We start from the raw sequence: 27,050 nt of genomic DNA, 5'->3' as shown, positions 1-27,050 counted from the left end.
GCTAAAATAATTATAAAAACCAGGCATTCTGTCAAATAGACAATCGCTCCACTGATGAATTTGCCTGATCATCCCCACAAACATTTCCCTTTAGAAGTGTCACTCTAAAGATAAAACAAGCCACCTTTTCCAGAAATCTATGGGGACCTATCGTTCTCACATTTAAGACCCTTATGTCCTGTAAAGAGAGATGCCTTTTTCTTTTCCTTTTTGGTAACTCCACCTCCCTCCCTACTCCTGAATCCAGGTATACTTAATTTTATTTTGCTTTCTTTTCTTGATCTTCGATCACTTGAATCCAGGTATCCTCAGACTTCGCAGAAACCCCCTGCCTAAACTGAAAAGCCCGCAGTATGTTCTAAATATCTCTGCCATAGATGACAATTCCTCGGGGGGACCACGATCTCTCAGCAGCTTTGCAGAAGTCGTGGTGGAAATAAACGACATTAACAACAACAAGCCTGTTTTCAGGGAGGTGAGTTGACTTGCTGCCCCATTCGTGTGTTTTTAATTTTTTTATGTAGCAGCAGAATTGTTAGTAGTTTTGACTTCTGCTTGTCAAACTTGCAGGATGTGGTATTCTCTACACTTGGCTGCTGCTGATTTTGAAAAGTTCAAACCTGTAAAGCTTCGTCCAGTTTTAAGTCGGTCTTTGAAGTCTCCCTAAATAACTCATGCTTAAAACTTTCTCTTCCTTTCAGATGAATGCCTCTGACTCCTACTGCTTTATCTTGCACTTAATTTGGTTGCCAGCGTACTGTGCCGTACATGATAACGGATTTCTGAAGTTGCTCAAGTTAACTTGCTGTTTTCTTGTATTTCAGTGTGCTTACTACAGTGACAGTACCTGGGTTCTAGAGAACCAGCCTCCAGGAACCTACGTTCTGCAGGTGGAAGCCTACGATGCAGACTTTGGAGTGAATGGAGAAGTGAAGTATGGCCTCATGCACAGAGATGGAGCTTCACCGGGCTTCAGTATTGATCCTGATTCAGGTAAGAATTGCCTTTCATAGTCTGGCTAGCCCAGAATTCTTTTTTTGTTTTCTTTTTACAATAATTTGTATTAGTTTTCGATTACAACAATCCAATGATAGCTTCATTATAACAGTGCCAAATTATAATGCAATTACTAATCCCAATCATTCAGATGCCAAATTATATAATTCAGGTGGCCTCCCATGTGCTAGAATGGATAGTTTGATGATTTACTTTGTTTCTGCGTTCCAAAATCTTATTCATCTTAGTTACACTCGAGTCAAAATAACAATCCCTTATACAACAACTGCAATATTAACGACATCCATTCGTCTTGACACATTAAATGTTTTATACATCTATAGGTGAAGCATTCAAACTACATCCTTATTCCTCCTGTGTGTGACAATTATTCTGTCCGTGGTGTTCCTTCCTATCCTTGTAAAATATTATGTCTTGTCTTTTCCCAGCCATTGCTGCTCTCCATCATGTCTTGGGCGGAGCTAATATCCCATTGTTCTTTCAGAAGGTCTCCATTCTCAAATGCCGGGCGAGCCAGATCCTGCATAATCAGAAAGTGTTAACTCCATAGCCTGTTCCCCTCTTACTATAGGAACATGGCGAACTGCTTTATACAGAGTCAGACCACTGGTCCATGTAGCTCAGCAGTGTCTGCCCTGACTGCCAGGATTTCACATGGCTGGGATCTCTCCCAGCCCTTACCTGGAGACACCTGGGACCTTCTAGATGCAAAGCAGGTGCTCCACCCACTGAACTCTACAGCTCTCCCTGTATGGGAGGCACTTGCACTAGAGTGCTTCTGAAGACTTTGTTTGCTCATGCTTTATCTGGCTAAGTAATTGGCCCATTGACCCTGACACTGCTCCTGACATTATATTCATTTTTGTGAAAGGGGTGGTGGTGGTGGTTATTGTTTTGTTTTTGCTTTAACTAGTTATCTTGTGCTTTTATAATGTACTTTTCTCTTGTGAACTGCCCTGAGATTTTATGTATATTTTAATACAGTGGTACCTCTGGTTACGTACTTAATTCGTTTTGGAGGTCCGTTCTTAACCTGAAACTGTTCTTAACCTGAAGCACCACTTTAGCTAATGGGGCCTCCCGCTGCTGCTGCGCCGCCGCCGTGTGATTTCTGTTCTCATCCTGAAGCAAAGTTCTTAAACTGAGGTATTATTTCTGGGTTAGCAGAGTCTGTAACCTGAAGTGTATGTAACCCGAAGTACCACTGTATTCATTTTATTTTGCATACATTTTTTTTTAACATTTTAGTGCTTGCTATAAATGCTGCAGGGCCCTTGGATGGGAAATTGTCTATAAACTATTGTTATGAAATAAAGCAATAAATTATATCCTCAAATTTAAATGGAGATGAACCATTTGAAGGGGTGATGGGGGGGTTTAAATACCCCTCTCCTCCCTGCCAATCCCATTGGAAATAGTTTTTCTTCATCTAAACTGGTTGTTGGTCTACTGTCACTTGCTTTTAAGTGTATATCCTTGTACTTATTTCAAGCCTCATGGTATTGTGCTTCTAAATAATGATGAAAAATTATTTGGGTGCACAAGTATTTACTGAATTTTTGTTTTCAGACTCTTGATGCATTTCAAGCTGACTACTCATCTTCTGCTTATTTCAGCAGAAGCTCATGATGCATTCTGTAGTTACATTATTTCTTTTAAATAGCCCTTTACCCTGAAGAAGAGAGAAATTGGGTCAAAACACATTGGGAGTTGGGCAATTTCTTCAGTAAATGTTTGTATACCATCTAAGCTATTTTGTGAGACACAACAAAAATAAATTGCAGAGTGGAAGAAAAAGGGAGATTCTCTGTGCAGGCAAACATTACAAGGGATAAGCTTTTATTAAGCCTGAACGGTGGGAGTGAGTTGCTGCAGACTTGTGAAAACGTCTGATTAAAGCCAGCGGTGATCCTGCTGACTCTTTGATAGTAATGTGTCTGTTTAGGTGTTATCGTTTCGACTCGGCGTTTTGACCGAGAGAAACAGAAGGAGTATACGCTCTCTGTGACGGCAACAGATCAAGCTCAGGAGCCACTGATTGGAGTGTGTCAAATCACCATCTTCATTGCTGATATGAATGACAACGATCCAAAGTTCGAGAACAGCCGCTATCAATGTGAGTAGGCACAAACTGTTGTTGCACTGTGAGAGTTGATTTAAGTTTGCGAACTGTGTGTTGCGCCCAGAAGCCTTCAGTTAGATTCCTTCTCTGTAGGGCTTTAAGATGGCATAAATTTCCTTTCAAACCCATGTTCATCACATGCAGCAATGTTTCCGTTCCACTGCATTTCAGTTTCTGGGAAAAAGTTATCATTACGTTATTCCACACCATTTGTTCCAGTTCAAAGGCCATTCATTTCATTGTATAAGAAATGCAAGGCAAATGGGAAGGGGGATAGCATCATGAAATACATATTGTTTGTGTTACGTATCATTTGCAAATGGGGGCGGGGGGGGGTGCAGAAGCAAATTCCAATTGTATTCAATGGATTGATTTCCATTCTTGGCACGGGGCGATTGAGTGAATGTTGGCAATTTCCGCTTCTGTTTTTATTGGAATTCTGCAACATCTCTGACTGTGGCTTATAATCACCTCACCTGTGTGAGCAGCAGTGCAGAAGCCAGCTATACTAAAGCTATGTGAAGACTGCTTTGTATGGGGAAATGTACATTTCTGGTCACTGGCCTAGGTGGGTTACTTGTTAGGAAGAAAATGTATGCTGCTTTAGGTTCCAAGATGAAAGAAAGCTGGGAAGTAAATAAACACCATCTTAATTTTATTATTTATATGCTGTCCATCTGACTAGGTTGCCCCAGCCACTCTGGATGGCTTCCAGCAAAATATAAAAACAATAAAACATCAAACATTAAAAAAGTCTCTATACAGGGCTGCCTTCAGATGTCTTCTAAAGGTTAAATAGTTACTCATCTCCTTGACATCTGATGGGAGAGCATTCCACAGGGTGGGTGCCACTACCCAGAAGGCCCTCTGCCTGGTTCCCTGTAACTTCACTTCTCACAGTAAGGGAACCACCAGAAGGCCCTCAGAGCTGGATCTCAGTGTCTGGGGGTGGAGACACTCCTTCAGGTATATTTAGGGCTTTAAAGGTCAGCGCCAACACTTTGAATTGTGCTTGGAAACATACAGGGAGCCAATGTAGATCCTTTAGGACTGGTGTTCTATGGTCCTGGCGGTTGCTCCCACTCACCAGTCTAGCTGCCACGTTCTGGATTAGTGGTAGCTTCCGAGTCACCTTCAAAGGTAGCCCCACGTAGAGCGCATTGCAGTAGTCCAAGTGGGAGACAATCAGAGCGTGTAGCACTCTGGCGAGGCAGTGCACAAACAGGTAGGGTCTCCTTCGGCGTACCAAATGGAGCTGGTAGGCGGCTGCCCTGGACACAGAATTGGCCTACATCTCCATGGGCAGCTGTGAGTCCAAAATGACCCCCCTGTGGCTGTCCGCAGATGTTAATCCATTAGGTCAAGTTGGACTCTGCCCCACCAACCTCATTCTGTCCTTAGCCAGCCCCTACCTGCCTGCCTTCTTACATACAGTCAGTCAAAGGGTAGCTTTACCTGTTGTTGCCTCTGGCTCCACCTACCGTTGGTCCCTTGCCTCCTGCCTTACCAGCCACATCAGGCACAAGTTGTCACTGGGCTAAATATTGCTTCCAGGATCAGAGGCAACAATGCCTCTGAGTAGACGTCCATTGGGGAGAAAGAGCAGGAAGAGGTTATTGTCATCATGTCCTGCTTCTGTGCTTCTTAAAGAGGCATCTGGTTGGCCACTAAGATAGAGGATGCTGGACTAGATCCGGCAGGGCCTTCCTTGCATTTTTATGTGCCGTGATTGCCATCACTGAAATGCCACTTTTACTAGGCCAGGGCATATTTAGAATGAACTCTGTGCTTCCATCTTTCCAAAGACTTCCTTCGTGAAGACACTCCAGTGGGGACAAGTTTCCTCCATGCTGCAGCTCATGATGATGACCAGGGGGTAAACGCCGCCATCACGTACTCCATGTTGCCGCAGGAGCCAGAATACTTCCAAGTCAGCCCCAGCACAGGCTGGGTGTACGTGAATCTCGTAATCTCCCAGGTATGCTTCTGCAAACTGTGTGCCGTGTGTGCTGTGCTTTCCAAACTGTGTGCTGTGTGCTTTCCAAACTGTGTGCCGTGACACATTAGTGTGTTGGCTCAGTGTGTAGGTGTGTCACATGACCGCTCTCCATGCTCCTCCCAGAGCTGGAAAGGGGTCAGTTTAACCTCCGGTTTGCTGCTAAAACTGAACTGCTCTGTCGCGAAATGATGCATGTCTTTAAAAGTATGTCACCGGCATGAAAAATTTGGAAAGCTCTAGCTTACAGAATATAATCTGGCAGGAGGAATACTTGCTGCACCTGCTTTTTTTCAGCCTTTGTTCTAGCAAACAAGCATTTGTGTTTTGGTGAACGGCTGCTAAAAATTCTTTTGCAGACGTTTCAGATCACAAGATACGTCGTGGCCACAGATGGAGGGAACCGGAGCAGCACGGTGGAACTGACCGTCACTGTAACGAACACACTTAATCAGTCGCCGCAGTGGGAGAAAAGTGCCTATTCGGTCACGATCCCGGAGAGCACGATTCGAGACACCAAGATAGTGGTATGCTTTAAAAATAAAATTGGAAACGTATTTGTTTCAGGATAAAAGGAAGTTGGTTTACACTGAGTGGTGCCCAGAACTGGGCACAAAATAGAGTGGGACTATTAGTATCTCACTTTTCCTCCAAGGAGCTCAAGATGGTGTACATGGTTCTTCTCTGTGAGTCATGGTCCCTCCCCTAATTGTTCTGAAATTCTGTATCCACAAATGAATCCATATGTCTGCATTTCTGATGATTTTTTTTTTGTTTTAAGAAGAATTGGCTCCTATTGCTCCACAGCTCATTTCTGTTCTTCCTTGGGTGTGGATTCCTGTGTGAAATGTGCATGGCAGTAATTTGAACATCCTTCCCCAGGCTTTCCAGACATTTTGAAGTACAATTCCCATCATCCCCGACCACCAGTTTTGCTGACTGGGGCTAATGTGAGGTGTGTTCCAAAACATCTGCAGAATTTGAGGGTTGGTTATTATTACCAGAAAAGCAGATCTCTGATGCCGTGGGCCGTTGGCCGCAATAGTATCATCTGCATTTCGATTCTTAAGAATCAAGGAGGCCCATGTAAATGCATCTCCCCACTGAATGGTGTTCCTGGTTATTCCTGTTCCTAGACTATCAAAGCAACGTCCCCACTTGGTGACCCAAGGGTTACCTATACCCTGGAGGAGGGCCAGGTCCCGGAGACAAACATGCCTGTCCGCTTCTACCTCAAACCAAACAGAGCAGATGGGTCTGCTTCACTTCTGGTTGCTGAACCTCTTGACTTTGAGACCACCAAGTTCTTTGCACTGACTATCAAGGCTCAGAATGTAGCTACAATTCCATTGGCATCTTTCACCACGGTTTGTGTTAATGTCACAGGTTGGTTATCCGTTTATTAATATCGGCATATCAAACTGAAATTCCAAGTACTTGATGTCAGCGAACCATGTATTGCTAAATCTGCCTTTTTGTTCCGCAGACGTCAATGATAACGTCCCGTTCTTCACATCTTCTACTTACGAGGTTTCTGTACCTGAGGGAGCAGTGGTTGGTACCTCTGTTGTGCAGGTTCTTGCTACGGATTCAGACTCGGGACTCCACGGAGAGGTTCGTTGTTACCTTTCCCTTTACTGATAACGAGTGAGAAAATGCAACATGCGATTCTGTATCCCCAAACTTTCTGGGTGGTGGTCAGCAAAGTCTTGCTCAGAGACTCAAGAACCTAACTTTTTGTACTGCAGTGGAACCTCGGTTTTCTAATGTAATCCGTTCCGGAAGTCCGTTCGACTTCCGAAACGTTCGAAAACCGAGGATCAGTGGGTTGGCTGGAAAGTCAGTGGGGGAAAAAATAATGAAAAATGCACCTGTTCAACTTCCGAGGCGCGTTCGAAAATAGAAGCATTCACTTCCAGGTTTTCAGCGTTTGGCTTCTGAAATGTTCGGCAGCCAAGACGTTCAAAAACCGAGGTTTGACTGTAATAGCCTCCTGAAGCAGGAAGTTACAGTATACATATTCTTTTCAACTGGCGGCACATGCCATCTCTTGCATGTGTTAAAATATGTGGATGCCAATATGCATTAAAGCACTTGTGTAGACTGTACATCATTTAAGACCAAAATGGAAGAATTATTATTTAATGCCAAAGGTTGCATTCTTCTCAGGGGTAATTTGTTAAGGGCTGCATGCTGGCAGTGGGTGAGACCATCTCTTTCCCTGTCTCTGTCCTTCCCTTCTGTCTCTCTCTGTCCTTCCTTTCCCCTTTCTCACCCTCTTCTTTTCATGGGAGAAATAGATTAACTCTGGCTAGAGCCTGAAATGATCGCTTACTCTTGACCTCATGTTAGTGTATTGTAGGGGACCCTTGGACGACTGTGCTGACACTCCCCCCCCCACTTTGTGCTGAGTGGATGGGCCTGTGAGCCTCCATTTTAACTTCCCACGATGCCTCTGAGGTCGCATTACTCAGGGACATTGTGGCAAATTAAAACAGGGACTTTATGCTACTCAGATTTGATAGCAGAAGTGTTGTTGCCGTCTGCAGGGCTTATTGGCATGAGAGGACTCCAGAAGACACTTTGCTGAGGGCAGCCTCAGACCTTGAAGCCGTTCTCACATTACTCAATAATCAACGGCAACCAACAGCAGATTCACAAACATAGGAATGCCAGATTCTCCAATGCAAAGATTTAAAGACCAGTGTGTGAATCTAAATTGCAGCAATCGGTGAGAGTCCTGAATTGTTCAGTCGTTGACTTGCTTCAAAGGTCATGCCCTCTGTGGCAAGTCCTCACAGCTGTTCAAACTGTAGAGCAGCAGTTCTCAACCTGTGGGTCCCCAGATGTTGTTGGACTACAACTCCCATCATCCCTGAGCTCTGGCCTTGCTAGCTAGGGATGATGGGAGTTGTAGTCCAATAGTATCTGGGGACCCACAGGTTGAGAAAGGCTGCTCCTAGAGGGTAGAAAACCACAGTCCACATATTTGTGGCTATACTATGGCTACACAGACCTTTCTATTACCTAACTTTCTGTAAGTGCTACAAATGGCATAGGTCTGTGACTGTCGAATATTTATGGCCTTGGAGCTGAACTAAGTTAGATGTCTTGAGAGTGGTTGTGTTCCTGTTTCTGAGTTGTTACGAAGCTGGGATAGAGTATAAAGCCCACTCCTATGTTCTTCAATTGCAGGTCCACTATTCAATACTGAAGGACGCTAGTGAAGATTACCAATACTTCAACATTGATTCCAAGTTGGGAGTCATTTCTACCCAGGCATCTTTTGACAGAGAGAAGAGAGGATCTTACTTGATTGAAGTTCATTCCCAGGATTCTTCTGAATCAGCCAGGCCTGGTTTATATGGGCAGCCTAACACAGGTAAACCTCAGTGGGTTTAAAAAAGAACATATAGAGGTTCCTGTGGGTCAAAAGAGGGTTCAGAATGATGTGCTGCCGTTGTGGTCGCCTGAGCCTCCAAAGCCAAATAGCTGATTATTTGCTTTTCAGATACGGCGTATGTGAGGATTTTAATTAGCGACATAAATGACAATGCCCCTGCTTTCCTGCATTCGGTGTATGAAATTAATATAGATGAAGACGAGGATGTTGGGTATGCATTTTTGACGGCAACAGCTGCTGACAAAGATGAAGGTACACAAACACAGGTTTATTTTATGTGTTGTACAGTCTTGACTGAAACCTCTCTAATCTGGAAGCAGTATTGAGACTATGGCAGGCTGTTCCAGAAGATGAGGTGACAGCTGTCCTGTCTTCAAAGGAGCTTTTTCTATATATGGTACAGGAACAGGTTTATAGAATGTGGAATAAAACAGTAATGGCAAAAATTGCATGTCATGTACTTTTCAAAATACGACTATTTGGAAACTAGCTTTATTCAGACCTTTCTTAATGTTCTGTAAAGAGAACCGTGATAATTTTTTAAAGCATTTCTCATAAGCTAATTATACCCCCCCCCTTTTTTAAAAAAAAGGAAAGTAGACGAGGACCTTTTGAGTTAGAATATAGCTAAGCTAAAAGCTTTTGGCTAATATCTCACTTGTGTTAGTATCTTTGCCTGGCACTCTTACATTCCCAAGGTTTTTTAATTTAAATAGGATGGATCATAATTTTGGACTGACGCCCATCAAGAGTTGGTTAAAATAACAAAGGGACTTGTTATTTTCGTGCTGGAATTGTTATTTATAGGGCAAAACGCTGCTATTAAATTGGAGGACTTACTGCATTTTTTGCTAATTGCCGTTAACGAACTGTAGTCCAAAGGTGGAAAGCTTTGGAAAGTCTAAATATTGCTGCTTGGTATTAAAATGTCTGGACAGTTGCAGTCTCAGAAAAGATTACACACAATGCACAAGTTCTGCAAGGCGGGAAGAAACTACAAACCTTCTGTGCCACTGGGGATGAAACTTTATTTTGTATATTTCTGACCATAATACACAAAGACACTTAACAGCACTTGCTGTACATATTTGGAAGCCATATACTCTTTATGGTGCTATTCTCTTTTTACAGAATATATTGCACTGTCGTGTCAGTAGCAGTTCGTATTTGTACATGACTCATAAATTGGGACAGTTTTCTGTTGTTTGGTCTTTATGCCTACAGCATTATAATAAAATGCAAAGTAATAATAATGACATAAGAGAGAGGTACCTAGCCTCTGGATTCACGTCAGAGTCTTGCTATACATACAGTTTACTTTAGAAGTAGGCATGCATGACCCTTCTACATTTTGGATTGGATCCAAGCATACGATGCAATCCTAACCTTGTCTACTCAGAACTAAGCCCTATTGAATTCAGCTGGGCTTACTTCTAAGTTAGTGGGGTTAGAACTGAAGCCTTAGTCCAGGCTGCTTGGTTAGAACCAACTGAAGCCTTAGTCCAGGCAAACTCAACCCTCCAGATATTTTGGGACTACAATTCCCATCATCCCTGACCACAGGTCATTAGCTAGGGATCATGGGAGTTGTAGTCCCAAAATATCTGGAGGGCCAAGTTTGCCTATGCCTGCCTTAGTCATACTGAGAGTAGACCCATTGAACCACATGGCTCTTAAGTCAGTTGATTTCAATGGGTCTACTCTTAAGCAACACTAAGCCTGGATCTAAAATTTTCTTGTTTTTTTAAAAAATTCTTCTGAAAGTAATGTTGGGATAGACCAGGGGTCTGCAACCTTTAAGACAAAAAGAGCCACTTGGAGCCGTTTCCAAAGAAAAAACAACAGGGAGCCGTAAAACCATTGCAACATCTTCCTGTGGCCCAAAAGAGTTCACATATCGGCAGAACAGCGCTATTTGTTCAATATTACCTTTGGACTCATCACAGGCGATGGAGTACTGCCCTCTGATCTGACAGCGGGCGGGAAGGTGACATCGGGACGGTGTGTGACTAACGCACGCACCGCCCCATGCGACGTCACAGCCAGTACAGCGCCCGCCACAGTGGGGAGTGTCGGGGCGCACAATGCGCCTCCTCCCCTCGATAGTATCTGCCCCGGAGCCGCGGCAAAGGTGTAAAAGAGCCACATGCGGCTCCGGAGCCGTGGGTTGCTGACCCCTGGGATAGACCCTAGTGCTCAGAGATCTCCCGGGCTGTGATAAGGATAATATGGTAGCAACCTCGTGTTTTTAGGATCTAACGCCAAGCTCAGATATCAGATCACTTCAGGAAATGAGCGAGGAGATTTTTACGTGGAACCTGAGATGGGAACTCTGTTGATTGCCCAGTGTCTTGACTATGAACAAGAACAGCATTATGAGCTTCAGTTGGTAGCTTCTGATGGAAAATGGGAGAACCACACCCTTGTTATCATCAATGTAGTCAATAAGAATGATGAAGCCCCTGTCTTCTCCCAGGACGAGTACCACAGCAGTGTCTTGGAGGAGCTTACTGATCTGCCGGTAACTGTTTTACGGGTAAGCAGGGTAAATCTGGGTTTAAAAATTATACAAATGACGCTAGTGGAAAATTCCAGCAACTTAGAAGAACTGCAATGCTTGAAATCAAAGCATATTCACTCAGTTTTGAGGAGCTTTGTTGGGTTTATTCTCCATAGTAAGTGTGGGTTTGCACTTAGGATTGCAGCCTAATTCAAGTAATGTGAATTTCTGGATACTAACTGTACATTTACACCATGTCATCGTTGTTTGGTTTCTGTCAGACTTCATAGTGATCTCAGCTGGTTGCAATACAGCTGTCGTGTTTGGGCTTTTATTTTTATTATTTCAATGTATGCATTGCCTGTCCAGAAAATAGTGTGCAAAGTGATTAATAACAAACAAAGTATAACATAAAACAAACAAAACATTGTCAAATATAAACCGATGTACAAGACAAGGTTTAAAAAAAACCCAGATCAATGAAACAGCCAGTTAAAAGCAGCAGGAAAAAACCCCAGGTGAGCTTGATGGCTAAAAACCTTTCTAAATAACGTATCTGTTGTCAGAAGACTACCCGTGGGGGGCACTCAACAGGTCTCCTTAGGAAGGGAATTCCAAAATTTAGGTGTTTGGTGCTTAACCTTTGTGCTTGCTTTCAGGTTTCTGCAATTGACCCTGATCAGGAAGCTGACCAGAGTGCCCTTCGCTACTCCTTGCACGGTCAGGGTGCCCAAGCGGAGTTCACTATCAGTGAGCACACAGGCGAGATCACTGCAAATGAGAAGCTGGACCGGGAAAAGCGGTCCGTGTGGCGCTTCCTTGTTCTTGCTACGGATGAGGATGGGGAGGGTCTAACAGGCTTCGCCGACGTCATCATTGACGTGACGGACGTGAACGACAACCCACCTCTTTTCCTTTGCGCCTCGGACGGTTGCTTTATGGGGCAAATTCCAGAAGACGCCCCCGCTGACTCCACCGTCATGGAGATGTCGGCGGTAGACCTTGATGACCCCAGAGCTGGGAAGAATGCCGTGTTAACCTACAGTATTATTCAGAACGTCCAAAACGAGATTAACCTCAACCTCTTCTCAGTTAACCCAGCTACTGGCACCATCTACACTGTGTTGGGATCCTTAGACAGGGAGAAAGAAGACCAGTACCTGGTGGTGGTTGAGGCGAAAGATGGAGGAGGCCTGACTGGAACAGGGACTGCCACCATTTTGGTCACTGACGTAAATGACCACACGCCAACCTTCACGCAAAAGATCTACACGGCCTTTGTCTCAGAGGGCGCAAGCCTCAGCGCTGAGGTTGCTGTGGTGTCAGCTACTGATGGCGATGAAGGAGAAAACGCTGTGGTGGCTTTCAGCATCGTAGGTGGAGATGAGGACCACAAATTCTTTATTGAGACGGACAAAGCAGACAAACGTGGTATAATTCGACTGAGGAAGCGGATAGATTTCGAGAAACCCCACGAGAGGGTGTTTAACTTGACCGTAAAAGCAGAGGACCTGGATTTTTCCAGCATAGCTCACTGTGTCATCTACGTGGAGGACTCCAATGACCACGCTCCTCTGTTTTACCCACAATTCTATGAGGTAGCAGGTCTGGCTGAAGACGTCCCCCTCGGAACTAAAGTCGTCCAGGTTATTGCTGTCGATTTAGATTCTGGGCTGAATGGACGGTTCTCTTACCGCCTGCTAAATAAGTCGGACCCAAATGGGAAGTTCTCTGTGGCTACTGATGGCTGGGTCCTTGTGGCAGGTCTTCTGGATTATGAAACTGTGGCACAGTACCAACTCGTGGTCATCGCTACAGATATGGGACAGCCTCCTTTGAGCGGCAGTGCCACAGTCCTTGTGGCTCTCCAGGACGTAAACGACAACGGACCCGAGTTTGAGGCGCAGTACAACCCAGTAGTTTGGGAAAACACTCCTTCTCCTCAGATTGTCCAGATGAACGATACCTCGACGCTTTTGTACGCTAAGGACAGGGACAGCCCAGCAAACGGGGCGCCTTTCTCCTTTCACTTATTGAGCGACTTTGGCAGCGTGACTTATTTTAATTTGCAGGACTTCAGCAATGGGAGTGCAATGCTAACTGCATTGCACACATTTGACAGGGAGGTGCACAAGGTATTTGAACTGCGGATTCTCATTGCTGACAGCGGGAGCCCTCCCATGAGCTCAACCAACACATTAACCGTGAATATCGGAGACCGAAATGACCACCCTCATGCTGCTGGCTTCATGGAGTGCCTCATCTACAGCTACAATGGTAAGCTGATGGTGATGAAGCTGGCTTCCATGCTTAAAGGAGACTGCCTTATTCCAGGTCATGTTTTGTACATCTACCTTGGTATTGTCTACTCAAACTGGCAGCAGCTCTGCAGAGTCTCAAGCTCATTTTTCCCACCAGCTGATCCTTAAAAAATACAAAAAAACCCAGAAACTCTGATGCCAAGGGTTGAACATGAGACCTTCTTCATGCAGAGCATGTGACTTGCCACAAAGCTATCTATGGTCATGCCTGTATTCTGCATTCTTGTGGCCTGCATTCCCTGTTCATAGTTTCAGAACACCTTGGGTGATCATTAGGGTGCATACAGAGGGGTTCTTGGTGAATCCCCTCCCAACTTTACATCTCCAATTGGGTTTACCTTGATGAGTCCTTCCCAAAGATTTACAGGTTGTAAATTTGGGTGCATTTGGGGGAAGGAGTAAAAATAGTACTAAAGAAAGTCAGGTAAGTTGAATGGGTTCCTTCGTGCAGTGTCTTCCAAAGTCTGTTCTGGCGAATGCCCAACAGCTTGCCTAGTACCATCAATCTTCCCCTTAAATCACATGGCAGTAGTGATTGTCACGTCCATCAGGCTGTTATGCAAGCAGAGACTGGCACCTGCTGTGTTGTTTGGCATTCTGGCTATCTATCCTTACTATAAAGCATATGTTTAGCCCTTCTTTTTAAGAGAAGTGTGAATGAGTGCAAACCAGGCTTGGGGAACCTTCTGCTCATGGGTCTAATTAGGTCCCAATTTGGCCCATGAGGCTGTTTTCCCTTAACCCACACCCACCTCCCTTTACACCTGACATCATGTGTGATAATCGGCTGATGGGTGGTGTTTCAATACACCATGCTCTTTGCAAGATTGCCCCATCACCTGGCATAACTGTCTTGTCAAGTGACTGACAGGTCAAATTTGATTGACTGTCACATTTGGCCCACGAGAGTTAGAGGAGAGAAGGATCTGGGCTGCTTCACAGATCTAATTCTAGTGCATGTTGAAATCCTGATATGGGACCAATGATCCATGTGTGGAAAGCACTTTGAAGTTGCAGGGTATTTTGTTGATTTCCCCCACCAGCTGCAGAGCATGCTACAACTTCTGAAAAGGCACTCCAGATGGTGAGAGGACTTTACATGGGGGGGCAGGGGGTGGAACTGGCACATCCCTTCCCCAAGTGCATGGATCATTCCTCAGTGGTTGAGCTCATGCATTGCATGCAGAAGGTCATAGGTACAATCCCTGGCATCTTCAGGTAGGGCTGAGAAAGACTTCTGTTGTCTGAAATTGTGGAGAGCAATGGTGAGTCAGTGTAGAGAATAGTGAGAGCAGTGGTCCGACTAGGCATAAAGCAGGTCCCTCTGCTCTTCCCTAGGAATTGTTAGGTCCAAGCTTCAGGTGGCATAGGGGCCTGAACAAGAATTTTGGTGATTGGTGAGCTTGGCATAGTTCCCATGGTCCTTACCTGGCTGGTTTCTGAGTCTCCGTATTTCCTTTTCTGAGACATTCCCTTCACTTAAAAAACCTGGGTTTCTAAAACAGGTGCCTGCTATAAGCAGGCATATGCAATTTTTTCTTGATTGTCTCAATTCACTAAACTTGACTTTCCTTGGTTCACCTTGGAACAAGAGTTTTCTTGCCCCAAATTTTGTTTTCATAGGCATACAGCCTAGGTGTGTGTCAGCTTGCAGGTGTTGATATCTTGCACTGATATCTCAACAGCACAACTTACTTCCAGAATAGTTGAAAAGCAAACATGATAGGAGAATAAAATGAATAGTAATTTTTTACACTTGCAGAATGCCTTCTCACATTTACGTAAGTAGTAGATTTTCTTCTCTCTCCCCCCCCATTTTTCTTCTCTTTTTGAAAGGTATCCTACCCACAACTGTATTGGGTCAGATTCATGCCCCAGACAACGATGACTGGGACCACAAGACGTATCACTTTGAAGGGAAAGCACCCAGGTAAATGTCAAGTTTTTATGTTTTTGAAAATAGCTCTCTCTTAATGAGAGAGTCGAGTATCAGAAACGGGTAGCTGTTCTGAAAACTAATGCAGTATAGCTTCACAGAACACATGGGCTGCATTCACACATCATACTAAATCAGGGTTGCCAACATGATACCTCTGAGCACCCACACAAACGCACACATTACCCCCTTTGTCTTAAGGTGCTAAGAGTGGTTTCCTTTTTCTGCCTTAAGAACAACATAGAGCTGAAGAAGGAAGTTGGAGGAGGGGACTCTCTTCCCCACTTCCTCTTTCAGCTCTATGTGTTTTCAAGGCCCAGATGGATTCTGCTGAATCTGACTTTTACCCAGCTCTTAGAAATGTGAAATGTATGCACACTTTATTTCTGGGTTTTGTTTTGTTTTAAAGGTAGGTTGCTAAGGTAGGGGAGTAACCAAAGGCATAGTGCCCACTTGCCCAAAAATCTAATTGTGTCTGTGGACCTAAAAATGTTGGCAAAGGTGGACATAGGAAAACATTTTCGGCTATCATTATTAAGACTATTGAGGAGATTTCTAGATATAAGTTGCTGGGCCCTATGCTTCACTTATGGGGCAATTTGCACAAGACAATGTAATCTACCTATTAAAAAGTTAATATTATGTGCACCCCAGACTTCAAACTATGAGAGATTTCAGGGGTGCAAGTATGGGCCACAGGTTTGGTTTGTTTAGAAGGAAAGTCCTTAAGAGATGATGTGTGTTTTTGCAGTGCACTACTATGCAAATTTCATACTTCAAGGTGATTTGGGAAGGGCAGGAGTCCCCAAAAGGTGGTGTGCCACTGCCCAGAAGCAGAGGTGCTGCCACTCACTGAGAAGCGGGGGGGGGGGGGGGGGAGCAGTGAAGTGGTTGACGCTGTGCAGACACAACAGCAGGAATGCTGGATTGGCTTTTCCACTGGGCCCGCAGAGCACAGGTTGCTTAGTTCCTTTCCCTCCAGGAGGGCAGTAACTTTGCTGGCCAGGAGGTCAGGTGCATGAGTACCACCCTTTCTCACTTACTGCTCCTGGACAAATTTATTTTAAGGATCAACAAGCGAGCATAACCAGTTATACTGGGGAGCAGATAAATTTACCAGAGGGTAAGTTCACATGAAATGCAACGAGCCAACACAGCAATGAAAATCAAGCAGATGATGTGACTGCAAGCATTTGTTATTATTTCATTTAATAAAATTTATACACCACTTAAGTCAACAGAGAGCTCTAGCCACAATTTGATCGGGTGATACCATGAATGGTTTCTTCCTCTCAGGTATTTTATCCTGAATGACAATTCTGGCTTACTAAGTATCAAAGAAGGAACTCCTTCAGGAACGTATGACATAAGAGTGAAAGTTACAGATGGCATCTGGCCTGATGTGGTCTCCACTGTAAGGGTGGTTGTGAAAGAAATCAAGGAAGAAGCTGCCCACAATGCAGGATCTATTCGAATAAGAGGTAAATGATGAGTTGTTAGCATCTTCTGGAGATCAGTTAACATTGTTGAGACTCCTGAATGCCCACCAAGGCCTGCGACTGAGTCACTAAGGACTCATGACCAGGGGTATCAAAGGTTGCAATGTAACAGGTTCATGAGGGTATCATTGTTCTCTTGGTGGAAGGTTGTTGACCCAGGGCCCAGAAGAGTGATATCAACCCCACCTCTGGCGGGCCAGTGTTGACAAGGCAGGCTGGACCTCTGGACCCCCTGACATTATAGCGGCATCTAGTGATGCTTTCCCTTGAAACCTTGTTTGTCGAGACTTTAAGGTGAACCATTTGGCTTTCCTGGGATGTTTACAAAAGGGTTTCAGTTAAATCCCCCTTTATGCTTCTCTTTCAAACCTCCACATGTGTTTAAGGGAGAAGCGTGCGGACGGGGAATTGAAGGCTTTATTTACTACCTTCCTCCCCCACCCTGGTTGCTGCCATCTTGTGAAAAGGGAGAGGAAAAGAGCCTGCAGTTTGAAGTGCAGGTCCCCCCTCTAACTTTGCACAGCAGCAGAAGAGAGGGCATCTGCATAGCTGCTGCTCTCTGAAGGGGTGTCCCTCTCCTGTAAACATTGCTGCAGTGATGTTTAAAGAGCAAAGAAGGCTGCTTCAGGGAGCAGTTTTACAAACCCATTCAAACAAACTGGAGTGGAGCAGCTGTCGTAAAGCCTTTGCAAAAGCCTCTTTGAAGTAGCTAATGCAGGCATGTTACTTCAAAGGACGCTTTTGCATCCCTGGTATAGAAGACAGAAAGTGATTGCTCAGCAACCTTCCCTGGTTGGATTCCAGCACAAGCTAACTCAACTGGCCCCCAGTTCAGTAGGAGAAGAGCAGTCTGCACCCTCAAATGCTGCCATGACTAGTGATGGGGAACACTGTCAATTATGATTTCTGTCAAGTTCCCATTTTTTCCATTCTCATTTTCAAATCGGTCTGCCACTCCTTTTTAACAAAACTTTCTTACAAAAATTCACCAGCATTTTAGGGTACATTTTTCTATACTTGTGTTTGTATGCAATTTTGTCTAAACTGCAAAGCAGTTTACCTAATAAGAGTGCACTTTTATGCAAACATTACCCTGGTTTATGCATTTTTGTATACATCACTTGACTAGAAAGCTGCATTGCAAAATTCAGAGAAGTGTGAATTTCAAACAATGGCTGTGTTTCAGGTCGTGAATTTTTTTCTGTGCGTGCAAAATTTGGCATGTCCACCTTTACATATGAACTGAATCAAATATCTCCCCCATACCTAGTCATGGCATCCCCCAAAACCAGGATTTCAGGTCAGTTTAATAGCCCAAAGTTTCCTGCAACATGTCTTGCCCCTTGGTAGAGGCCACCGGTAACCATGGAATACCAAGATGTTGGTAAAGTAGTATGTGTTAAAAAAAATTAAGGTTTAGGTGTGAGATTGGATAAATTTTCAAGGGATGAATTCCTATGAACTTTCTGGAAGTGGTCTTGCCTTTTAGAGAGGAGATGCCTGAAGGTTTTTATTTCACCGTTGCTTCAGTGTCAGGCTTGGAAATTTGCGTGTATATATATATATTTACAGATATCACTGCAGAGGATTTTATATATCAGTCATCTGAGAGTGAAAGTAAGTACAACCAAATGAAGAAGCTTTTTTCAGAAATCATACCAGCCCAACTTGAAAATGTCCACATCTTCAGTGTCTTGAACAGCCCAGGCAAAACACAAGGAGTAGATGTATGGTTTGCAATTCATGGATCACCCTATTACAAAGCAGAAAAACTTAATGGAAATGTCGCTGTGTCCAAAGCACGGGTAAGTGGTGTTTGTTTGTCATTCCCCCCCCACCCCAACAACTTGCAATTCTAGGCAACATTTTTAATGAAGTCTCTACAGAACCTATCTGATGGAATCTTTGTGGATTTCCTTCTAAATTTTATTCCAGATTTTGAGAGTGCAATTTTGCATGGGAAACACACGGCAGCTACTTCATGATCAAACAGGTTTGAAGATAGTCTTTCCCCCAAAGAACTCCACTCTGCAGGGGGAGTGGACCTGTTGAGATGGCCCACCTGTGGGGACTGGTGGAATCTGATGGTTTCCTAAACACCTGGTGGTGTGCAGGCAAAAAAAAGGGGGGAGGGGGCAGCTGGAGCACAGGTAGTGTAAATCCCAGTTTGAACCTGAGGATATACAGTCGTACCTCGGAAGTCGAATGGAATCCGTTCGGGAAGTCTGTTCTGCTTCCAAAACGTTCAGAAACCAAGGTGCGGCTTCCGATTGGCTGCAGGAAGCTCCTGCAGCCAATCGGAAGCCGCGGAACCCATGTTGGATGTTCCAAAGAACGTTTGCAAACTGGAACACTCACTTCCGGGTTTGCAGTGTTTGGGAGTCAAAAGGTTCGAGTCGCAAGGCATTCGACTTCCAAGGTATGACTGTATTGCCGTTCTTACCGTTGGGCGATGATAGCAGGAAAAGCCATGCAGCAAAACTTTTCCAAGTGGTGAGTGGACTCTTGCCATGTGGCCAAGAGAGTGTTGCTCTTATGTCCTCCGAAGCCTGCTGTAACGATTTTACAGATTTCTAAATGCAATAAGAAATAAAAAAATTCCTGAGGGACAAAATGGCTCAAGAGTCACACAGAGCTGGACATCACAGTTATAGCTTGCCCAGTGAATGGACAGTTTCAGTTATTGGAATGGGGAAGCTGCTTGGAGAAGCAAGGCCATTAACCTGCCCCCTTTCCCGTCTTGGCTTCTTAGAGCTGGCTGAAGGAGACTTTACAGGGTGGGTCCAGTGGGTTATTGGAGGAGAGCTGATGGTAGTTGTTGTCCAAAACATCCGGAGGGTACCAGGGTTGCTGAAAACTGCACTAGCTTAAGACTAAACTGAACATTGGGTTTAATCTAATTCAGTCCAGACTTTTTAAGAACAAATACGTTGCGGGGCACTGCTTGCTATGAGACAACTGCAGCAGAGCCCAAAAGGTATCATTTGTGAAGGCACCTGTAGAGTCTTCAAAGAGGTGTTTTTAGTCTAGTTCTCTTGTGCATTTGGGGTTCCTTTAAAAAAAATAAAATGCTGAAAACTAGATCTAACCCACAACAGCTGGAAACCATCCTGAATATCAGCATCACACAAGTTGGCATAGATGAGTGTGCAACTGAAAACTGCTCTCATAGCGCCGGATGCACCAGCAAAAATGAATTCAGTGCTCTTCCCACGATTACTTCTTCCGGAAATGTTTTGCTGGCCTCCATTACAGTACTGAGCAGTGCCCAGTGTACTTGCGAAGCTCGGGAGAGAAAGCACCATTCTTGTTCCTCCTACCGGATCAATCCATGCTTTAATGGTGGTACCTGTACAGACACAGACCTGGGCTACAGGTTAGTAGATTGGCTCATGATTGAGTTGTGTTGTTTTAAAAAAGTGCCAGCCTTTATGTGGGGATGGGGATCATGGTAGAGCTCCAGATTCAAAAGTAGCCAACCCTCTGCAGACCTCTTTTGACAGGTGGGCGGGGCCACTCAACTGCCAATCACTTGACATCATATAAAGCCATGCGATTTGAATGGCTGCAAAGAAAGAATGGACTCCCCCTCCTTCCGTTGCTGTCACAGCTTGAAGGTTTGCCTCACGATCTTCCCGCTCCTGACATCAAGTGTGGAAAATGTGGGTGCTGTTGACACAAAATGACCTGGTGACCGGACAAGTCTCAGAGGCTTTATAGTGAAGAAATGTTCAAGGCGGATTACAAAAATTCCAACTAAAAGCACAGTAAAGGAAATACCATTCGCAGATTATATACTCGAGTCACCTTATATGCTAATAACCCATTCTAATGTAGCTGAAACAACACCACCTGCACACAAGAGGGAAGTATCTTGAAGCTTGAGAGAATCCTAGGTTTTGCAGAATTATACAACTTTGACCCCAGACATGTTTCTGGAATGGCTTCATGGCTGTCATATTTTTCCAATTACAGATAGGTAGCCGTATTGGTCTGCCATAGTCAAAACAAAAAAAATCCTTCCAGTAGCACCTTAAAGACCAACTAAGTCAGTTCTTGGTATGAGCTTTCGTGTGCATGCACACTTCTTCAGATACCATATTTTTCCAAGACACAAGATGGCAATGTTGGGCTTTGAAGTGAAATCTCTATGGTTTCAATCTTAAGGATAGCTCCTCTTGCCTCTCCGATCAACTCTTTCCTACAACCAATGAATAGAAGTGGACCCATTATATCTGAAAGGAAATTATTCCCCTGCAAAAAATGTTTTGGGTTTTTGTCTCTCCTCCTGAAACATTGTCTGCCATCTCTTGAGTACCTCTCACTGTACAGTGAGCTTTCCCATTTCGTTATTTGTGGGTGTCCATTAGGCCCTTTAGATACAACCGAGTATCTACCCTTATACTAAAGAATTTCGAAGAATTTTGTTTTGTTAGCGATTTTGTGTGTGTCTGTAGAAGATATATACCACCTTCCCTCTGAGGAACTCAGGGCAGTGTGCATAGTCCCACCCCCAATCCCCCCTTTTTAATCCACATACTGAGGTAGATAATTCTGAGAAATAACGGCTATTTCAGGGTCATCCATTGAGCTTAACGGCTGAAGAGAATTCTTCCCTGCCCTCATCTGACACCATAACCCAAGGTGGGGAACCTGTGGCCCTCTAAATGTCGCTGGACTACAACTCCCATCACCCCTGCTCATTAGCCAAGCCACCCATCTTAGTGGCCCTCACTGCCTCCTGCTGGAGTGAGTTCCATAGTTTAACTATGTGCTGTGTGAAGAAACTCCATCTGTACGTTACTACTACTAACAATAATCTTGAAAAAGGGGGGGGGGTTGTTGCCTGCCCTTCACCAGAAGATCTCGAGGCGGGTTAAGTAATGTACAAATAATATACTAAAATCAGTTTAAACAACTAACTATCAGGAAGAATAAGAAACCATTCTTCCGGTGGCAAAGGGTAGCTGCTATGCTCTCTGACTTGCAATGTCTGCCGGCCTAGGGGTAGAGAGAGGGGCAGGAATAACACGTCAGTTTATTTCTGCAGCTGCAAGTGCCCCATGGCTTTCCATGGGCCTGAATGCCAGCAGACACAGCACACCTTCCGAGGACACGGATATGCCTGGTTCCCGACCCTCAAGCCTTGCTTTCAGAGCCGTATCTCGCTGGATTTCATTACCGAAGCAGCCAATGGACTTCTGCTTTACAACGGGCCCATGACACGCCTGAAGCCGGGGGAAGCAGAGGATTTCATTGCCCTAGGTGAAAGATTTCTGTTTCTCTCCTTCTGTACTACTGGATGATAAAGCAGGGGTTGGGAACCACCCCCCCCCCAGCATTCCCTCAGGGCCACATGCTAGTGATGGGTAGGGCCAGAGGCAAAATGGGTAGAGCAGTGGAAGTGATTCCTAAGGCCTCTGGACTATAACAGTACAGACACTGAGGTCCAGCTCCAAGGGCCTTCTGGCGATTCCCTCACTGTGAGAAGTGAAGTTTAAAAGGAACAAGGCAGAGGCCCTTCTTGGTAGCGGCACCCGCCCTGTGGAACACCCTCCCACCAGATGTCAAGGAGATAAACAGCTACACAACTTTCTGAAGACATCTGAAAGCACCCCTGCATGGGGAAGTTTTTAATGTTTGATATTTGTTTGCCGTGTTTTATTCTGTTGGAAGCTGCCTAGAATGGCTGGGACAACCCAGTCAGTTGGGCGGGATATAAATAATAAGATTATTATTATTATTTCTCATTTTGCTCTGTACACCTAAGGTATATTTCTCTTCCAACCGTATTTATACTGGAATCATAGAATTGGAAGAGATCACAAGGGTCATCTAGTCCAAGCCCCCGCAGTGCAGCAATCTTTTGCCCAACGTGGGGCTCAAACTCATGACATGTGAGATTAAGAGTCTCATTCTCTACCAACTGAGCTATCCCAGCTGAGGGTATGCAAAGCCAGGAGCGGCTTGACTGGTGGGGTGCAGCCACAGGAATAGCCTCCCTGCAGTAGCATCGCTGCTACCTCTAGGTAGAGCGAGGCAGCAGCAAGGTCAGGGCTGCATGGATGCACTGGTGGAGCCAACTGAGCCCCCACTCCTGGTAAGCGACAGTGACGCTTCTCCTTGGGAGGCTGTTGCTGTGGCCAACTCCTCTTCCACTGGGCAAGGTCCTCCTGCATGAAGGTAATGTGAGTTCTTGTAGTCTTGGATCAGGCATGCCCAAACTCAGCCCTCCAGATGTTTTTGGGACTACAATTTCCATCATCCCTGACCACTGGTCCTGTAAGCTAGGGATGATGGGAGTTGTAGTCCCAAGACATCTGGAGGGCCGAGTTTGGGGATGCCTGTCTTAGATGGTATAAAAGAAGTGCGTGTCAACAAGGAAATACAGAATCATAATTCTCAAGGAAGAAAACCACCCAATATGCTGTTCTCTTTCATTAAACAGAGCTCTCGGAGGGTGTTCCATTGCTAACTTTGAGCCATGGCTCGGGGGCACTGCTTCTGCAGCTGTCGGAGAAAGTCAACGTCGCTGATCGGCGCTGGCATAACATAAACATAATCAACGATGGAAAGGCAAGTGTAAAGTGTACCCTAAAAGGACTCTAGAAGTTTTTGAGCTTTCACACTCAATCTTTATTTGAGCATAGCATTTTTTTTTAATGTTAGTTTATCCTGAATGGAAGTCACATTTGTAGAGTAACTAAGGGAGGAAATTAGATTTGTGATTAGATGCTACATGGGTAGATGCATTTTTTTCTCAGGTGGAATAATTTGGTTGGGGAATTGGCACAGGGGGCAGGGGAGAGGACTCTCCAGCACTCCGGCTCCAACCTGAATCAACATAAATATCTTTTCCACTTTAGAAAGTACAGCTGATCTTGGACCACTGTGTAAATGTCTCTGTTATGAACAGCGCCGGTGCCCTGCAGGGAGTGTCGAGGTCAGATAAATCTGCCTGTAAGGTTTCTTCCGAGACTCCAGGAAGTGAGAGGTAAAATACTGGAAGTATAAGCTTTGACTGGTAGATCAATCAACTTGAGTTTAGCTTGTTTAATTGATTTAGGCCAATTTGAATTGGTAGGGTCGTGGGCTAAGTCAGCAAATTTCATTACGCTGCAAGACATGCAGGTTAGTGACTTGTTTAAAGATAACCTTTGATTCTTTGGGCCACTTCAGACATCATACCATTCAGTTGTCAACAACCTGGCTTCTGTCTGGGGTTCTTAGTTTAGCTACCGTTCGAAGGATCCTTTGGGGGGAGCCATGTGCTTTAAATGCATGGTGTGTACACAGCCATAGTCTGAATCCATGGAGAGCTGCTGCCTGTCAGTGTTGGCAGCTAGATGAACCAGTGGTCTGACTAGGGCATCTTCCTGTGTTCCACACTGAGAGCCGGTGTGGTGTAGTGGTTAAAAGCGGTAGACTCGTAATTTGGTGAACCGGGTTTGCGTCTCCGCTCCTCCACATGCAGCTGCTGGGTGACCTTGGGCTAGTCACACTTCTTTGAAGTCTCTCAGCCCCACTCACCTCACAGAGTGTTTGTTGTGGGGGAGGAAGGGAAAGGAGAATGTTAGCCGCTTTGAGACTCCTTCGGGTAGTGATAAAATGGGATATCAAATCCAAACTCTTCTTCTTCTTCTTCTTCTTCTTCTTCTTCTTCTTCTTCTTCTTCTTCTTCTTCTTCTTCTTCTTCTTCCCTTCCTCAAAGGCTAGCAGATATCCTTATCTAGGTTGGCTGTAGGTTTATTTGAACTGTGGGGTGTGTTTTGCTTTTTTGCTTTCTACCTTTCTAATTCTCTTGCTGTTGGTAGATTTCTCAACGTTCACCAGCCTCTCCAGCTGGGTGGAGTGAAGAAGGCCCAGCCCTACCATACGTCACAAAAGCATTTCAGAGGGTTTGTTGGCTGCATCCGGAATGTTGTCCTTGATAGCCAGGTAAGACCATCAAGGCATCGCACATTCTCCCCCAGCTCCCTGCCATCCCATTCTAGCTGCTTACCGCCATTCTTCTTGCTTATCTATTTTTCTATAGGTATACAATTTAGAGCATCCTGCGGAGTCCTTGAACAGTGCACCAGGCTGCTCTCTGACTGATGGGCTGTGCCAGAAAGCTGGTGTGCCTTCCTGTGGTACCCATGGCAAATGCATTGGCGACTGGGGCTCTTTTAACTGTGACTGTTTCACCGGCTACACAGGAGCAAGATGTGACAAAGGTTCGGTTTGCATTGTGGGGGAAAACTTAGTAATCCCAAGGAAAAGACTCTGGCAACAAGGCAGTGGACTCAACACGGAGTAGAGTTGGTTCCGGTTTTGATTTTAATGAGATGGATTTGTTAGTTTTTCCGTTAGGAGTGCATTTTGCACCATGCTCCCACCCCTAATTTTGTGTATTTTTTTACTTAAGCGCTGCATAATCTATTCTGCTTCCATAACAAGGAATAGGGACTTTTGGTAAATGGAGTGTGGAGGTGCTGAGTACTAGATACATTTTTGTCCCTAACCAAAATAAAATGCATGCTAATATTCTTAGTCAATAAATGTGTTGTGTTTATGCCTGCCAGCTTAGTAGAACACCTTCCTGCAGCAATGTAGTTGGCTGTGGTCCACAAAACCATGTGCCCTAATAAAGACTCTTTGATTTTAATAAAATATAAATTCATACTAGACACTTAGGAAATAAAAGGGAGGTGGGAAAGTCCAAATTATTACACAGTATGACCTTCGTCTGCCCTTTCACATTTAGCTCTTCCAGAATGGACTTTTGGAAAGGATAGTTGGATTCACTATGAACTGAAAACGCTGTTTAATGCATACCACACACGTGTCCAACTTGCAGTACGCACAAGGATGTCCTTCTGCACCCTTCTCAGTATGGCATCTTCGGATGGAAGCGGATACATTAGAGTGGAGGTAAACAATTAATCCACTGTTTTTCCATGAACGCTTTTATTTTAATTTTTAAAAAAACAACAACAAACCAGCAATTACAGGAGCAGAAAATAAAATTAAGTAAAAGTAAGTGTCACATCATACATTGATGTTAAGGAAAAGACAAACCAGATTTCCCTCATCAGGGCAGGTAGAGAATAATTTGCATCAGTTCCAAAAGGGCAAGAAATAAAGCATAAAAACAATCTGGGTCTTTTGACCCATTGGAGACCTTTAAATTGTGGGTAATCCTCTCTGAAATGGATAGTTCTATAACAATGTGTTAACTATATGGCCTTCAGTGTTTTCTACCTTTCATAGAATTATCATAGAATCATAGCATTGGAAGGGATCTTGAGGATCATCTAGTCCAGCCCCCTGCAATGCAGGAATATGCAGCTGTCCCTTACGGGGATTGAACCTGCAACCTTGGCTTCAGTCACCACCATGCTCTAACCAGCTGAGCTGTCCAGCTGCCTTTGTGCTATTGAGATTCTGGCTGCAGCCAGCATCCATCTTTCAAGCACAAATTGCATACATGGCCATCCCAGATACTTAACAAAGAAAGTTGCTTTTTCATATTCCATAATTCCACAGCTGTTTTCTCCTGTGACTAGACACAACACAATTATTTTTCTTTTCATTTCCCAGTTAAATGGGTTTCCAGTTAAAAAGCTGCATTTTCTGAAAAGTTTCTTTAATCTTATAAAAACTTAATTGGAGCAAAGCACTTTTCCCACTGCAAAGAACAACAGTTTGCTCCCATTAAACACTCAGATCTTTAAGTATGCTGTATGCGTCTTCTATAAAATTATATATCAATACCATGCTTCTCATGTCTCCATGCAGGTAATTGGTGGACATTTTGGTGTGAGCTTCAGTTTGGGAGACAAAGACCACACGCTTCAGTTAAGCACTGTGCACATAGACAACGGTCAGTGGGTTGAACTAGCCTTACAGCGGTATCACAATGAATTTTATTTGCGTATCAATGATGGTGGAGGCGATCATGAGACTTCGGCCATTCTGGGATCAAGTGGACAGTTTGAAATGAATTTGGCAAGCATTGTGCTCGGAAACCGCCTTGCTAACAGTTCAGAAAGCGATTTCCAAGGTAGGTGGTGTGTCTGATGGACTTGGAAAATTTGAAAACCAGTAAAAATTGTTCATGTCCTTTGTAGAACCACTAAGGATGTGCAGCTCAGAACTTCCTCCAGAGGGTAGCAGCGCTGGGCATTTCCCAGGGCCCCAAGACCAGAAATGGGCCCACTAATTTAACAGTGCTACCAGTTCTGGTTTGTACAGCATATCTAAGAAGATCAGAG

General features: G+C 44.5%; 1 protein-coding gene across 10 annotated transcripts in view; it reads left to right on the top strand.

The window, feature by feature from the left end:
• Window positions 1-27,050, top strand: part of LOC310849509 (neural-cadherin-like) — a 54,430-nt gene that overhangs the window by 19,335 nt on the left and 8,045 nt on the right. For 8 of the 10 annotated variants that reach the window (XR_014566945.1, XR_014566946.1, XR_014566947.1 and 5 more), the window contains exons 8-29: window positions 303-475; window positions 825-993; window positions 2,963-3,133; window positions 4,945-5,117; window positions 5,495-5,662; window positions 6,272-6,521; window positions 6,622-6,749; window positions 8,331-8,517; window positions 8,647-8,790; window positions 10,791-11,074; window positions 11,698-13,315; window positions 15,196-15,289; window positions 16,592-16,776; window positions 18,367-18,599; window positions 19,893-20,170; window positions 21,845-22,059; window positions 23,243-23,370; window positions 23,661-23,788; window positions 24,609-24,732; window positions 24,830-25,010; window positions 25,541-25,707; window positions 26,575-26,839. Coding sequence is in view for 5 of the 10 variants with exons in the window: in XM_083749741.1 (XP_083605867.1) it covers window positions 303-475; window positions 825-993; window positions 2,963-3,133; window positions 4,945-5,117; window positions 5,495-5,662; window positions 6,272-6,521; window positions 6,622-6,749; window positions 8,331-8,517; window positions 8,647-8,790; window positions 10,791-11,074; window positions 11,698-13,315; window positions 15,196-15,289; window positions 16,592-16,776; window positions 18,367-18,599; window positions 19,893-20,170; window positions 21,845-22,059; window positions 23,243-23,370; window positions 23,661-23,788; window positions 24,609-24,732; window positions 24,830-25,010; window positions 25,541-25,707; window positions 26,575-26,839 (5,463 nt within the window). In the remaining 5 variants the exon portion in view is untranslated. Of the gene's footprint in view, window positions 1-302; window positions 476-824; window positions 994-2,962; window positions 3,134-4,944; window positions 5,118-5,494; window positions 5,663-6,271; window positions 6,522-6,621; window positions 6,750-8,330; window positions 8,518-8,646; window positions 8,791-10,790; window positions 11,075-11,697; window positions 13,316-15,195; window positions 15,290-16,591; window positions 16,777-18,366; window positions 18,600-19,892; window positions 20,171-21,844; window positions 22,060-23,242; window positions 23,371-23,660; window positions 23,789-23,878; window positions 23,926-24,608; window positions 24,733-24,829; window positions 25,011-25,540; window positions 25,708-26,574; window positions 26,840-27,050 lie in introns of all 10 variants that reach the window. The other 2 variants (XR_014566948.1, XR_014566949.1) reach the window with 1 other exon arrangement.

The sequence above is a fragment of the Podarcis gaigeae genome (genome assembly GCF_964106915.1).
Source record: "Podarcis gaigeae genome assembly, chromosome: 7".
NCBI classification, from domain to species: Eukaryota; Metazoa; Chordata; class Lepidosauria; order Squamata; family Lacertidae; genus Podarcis; species Podarcis gaigeae.
Note: the sequence above shows the minus strand (reverse complement) of the source record. Positions and strands in the feature narration are given on the sequence as shown.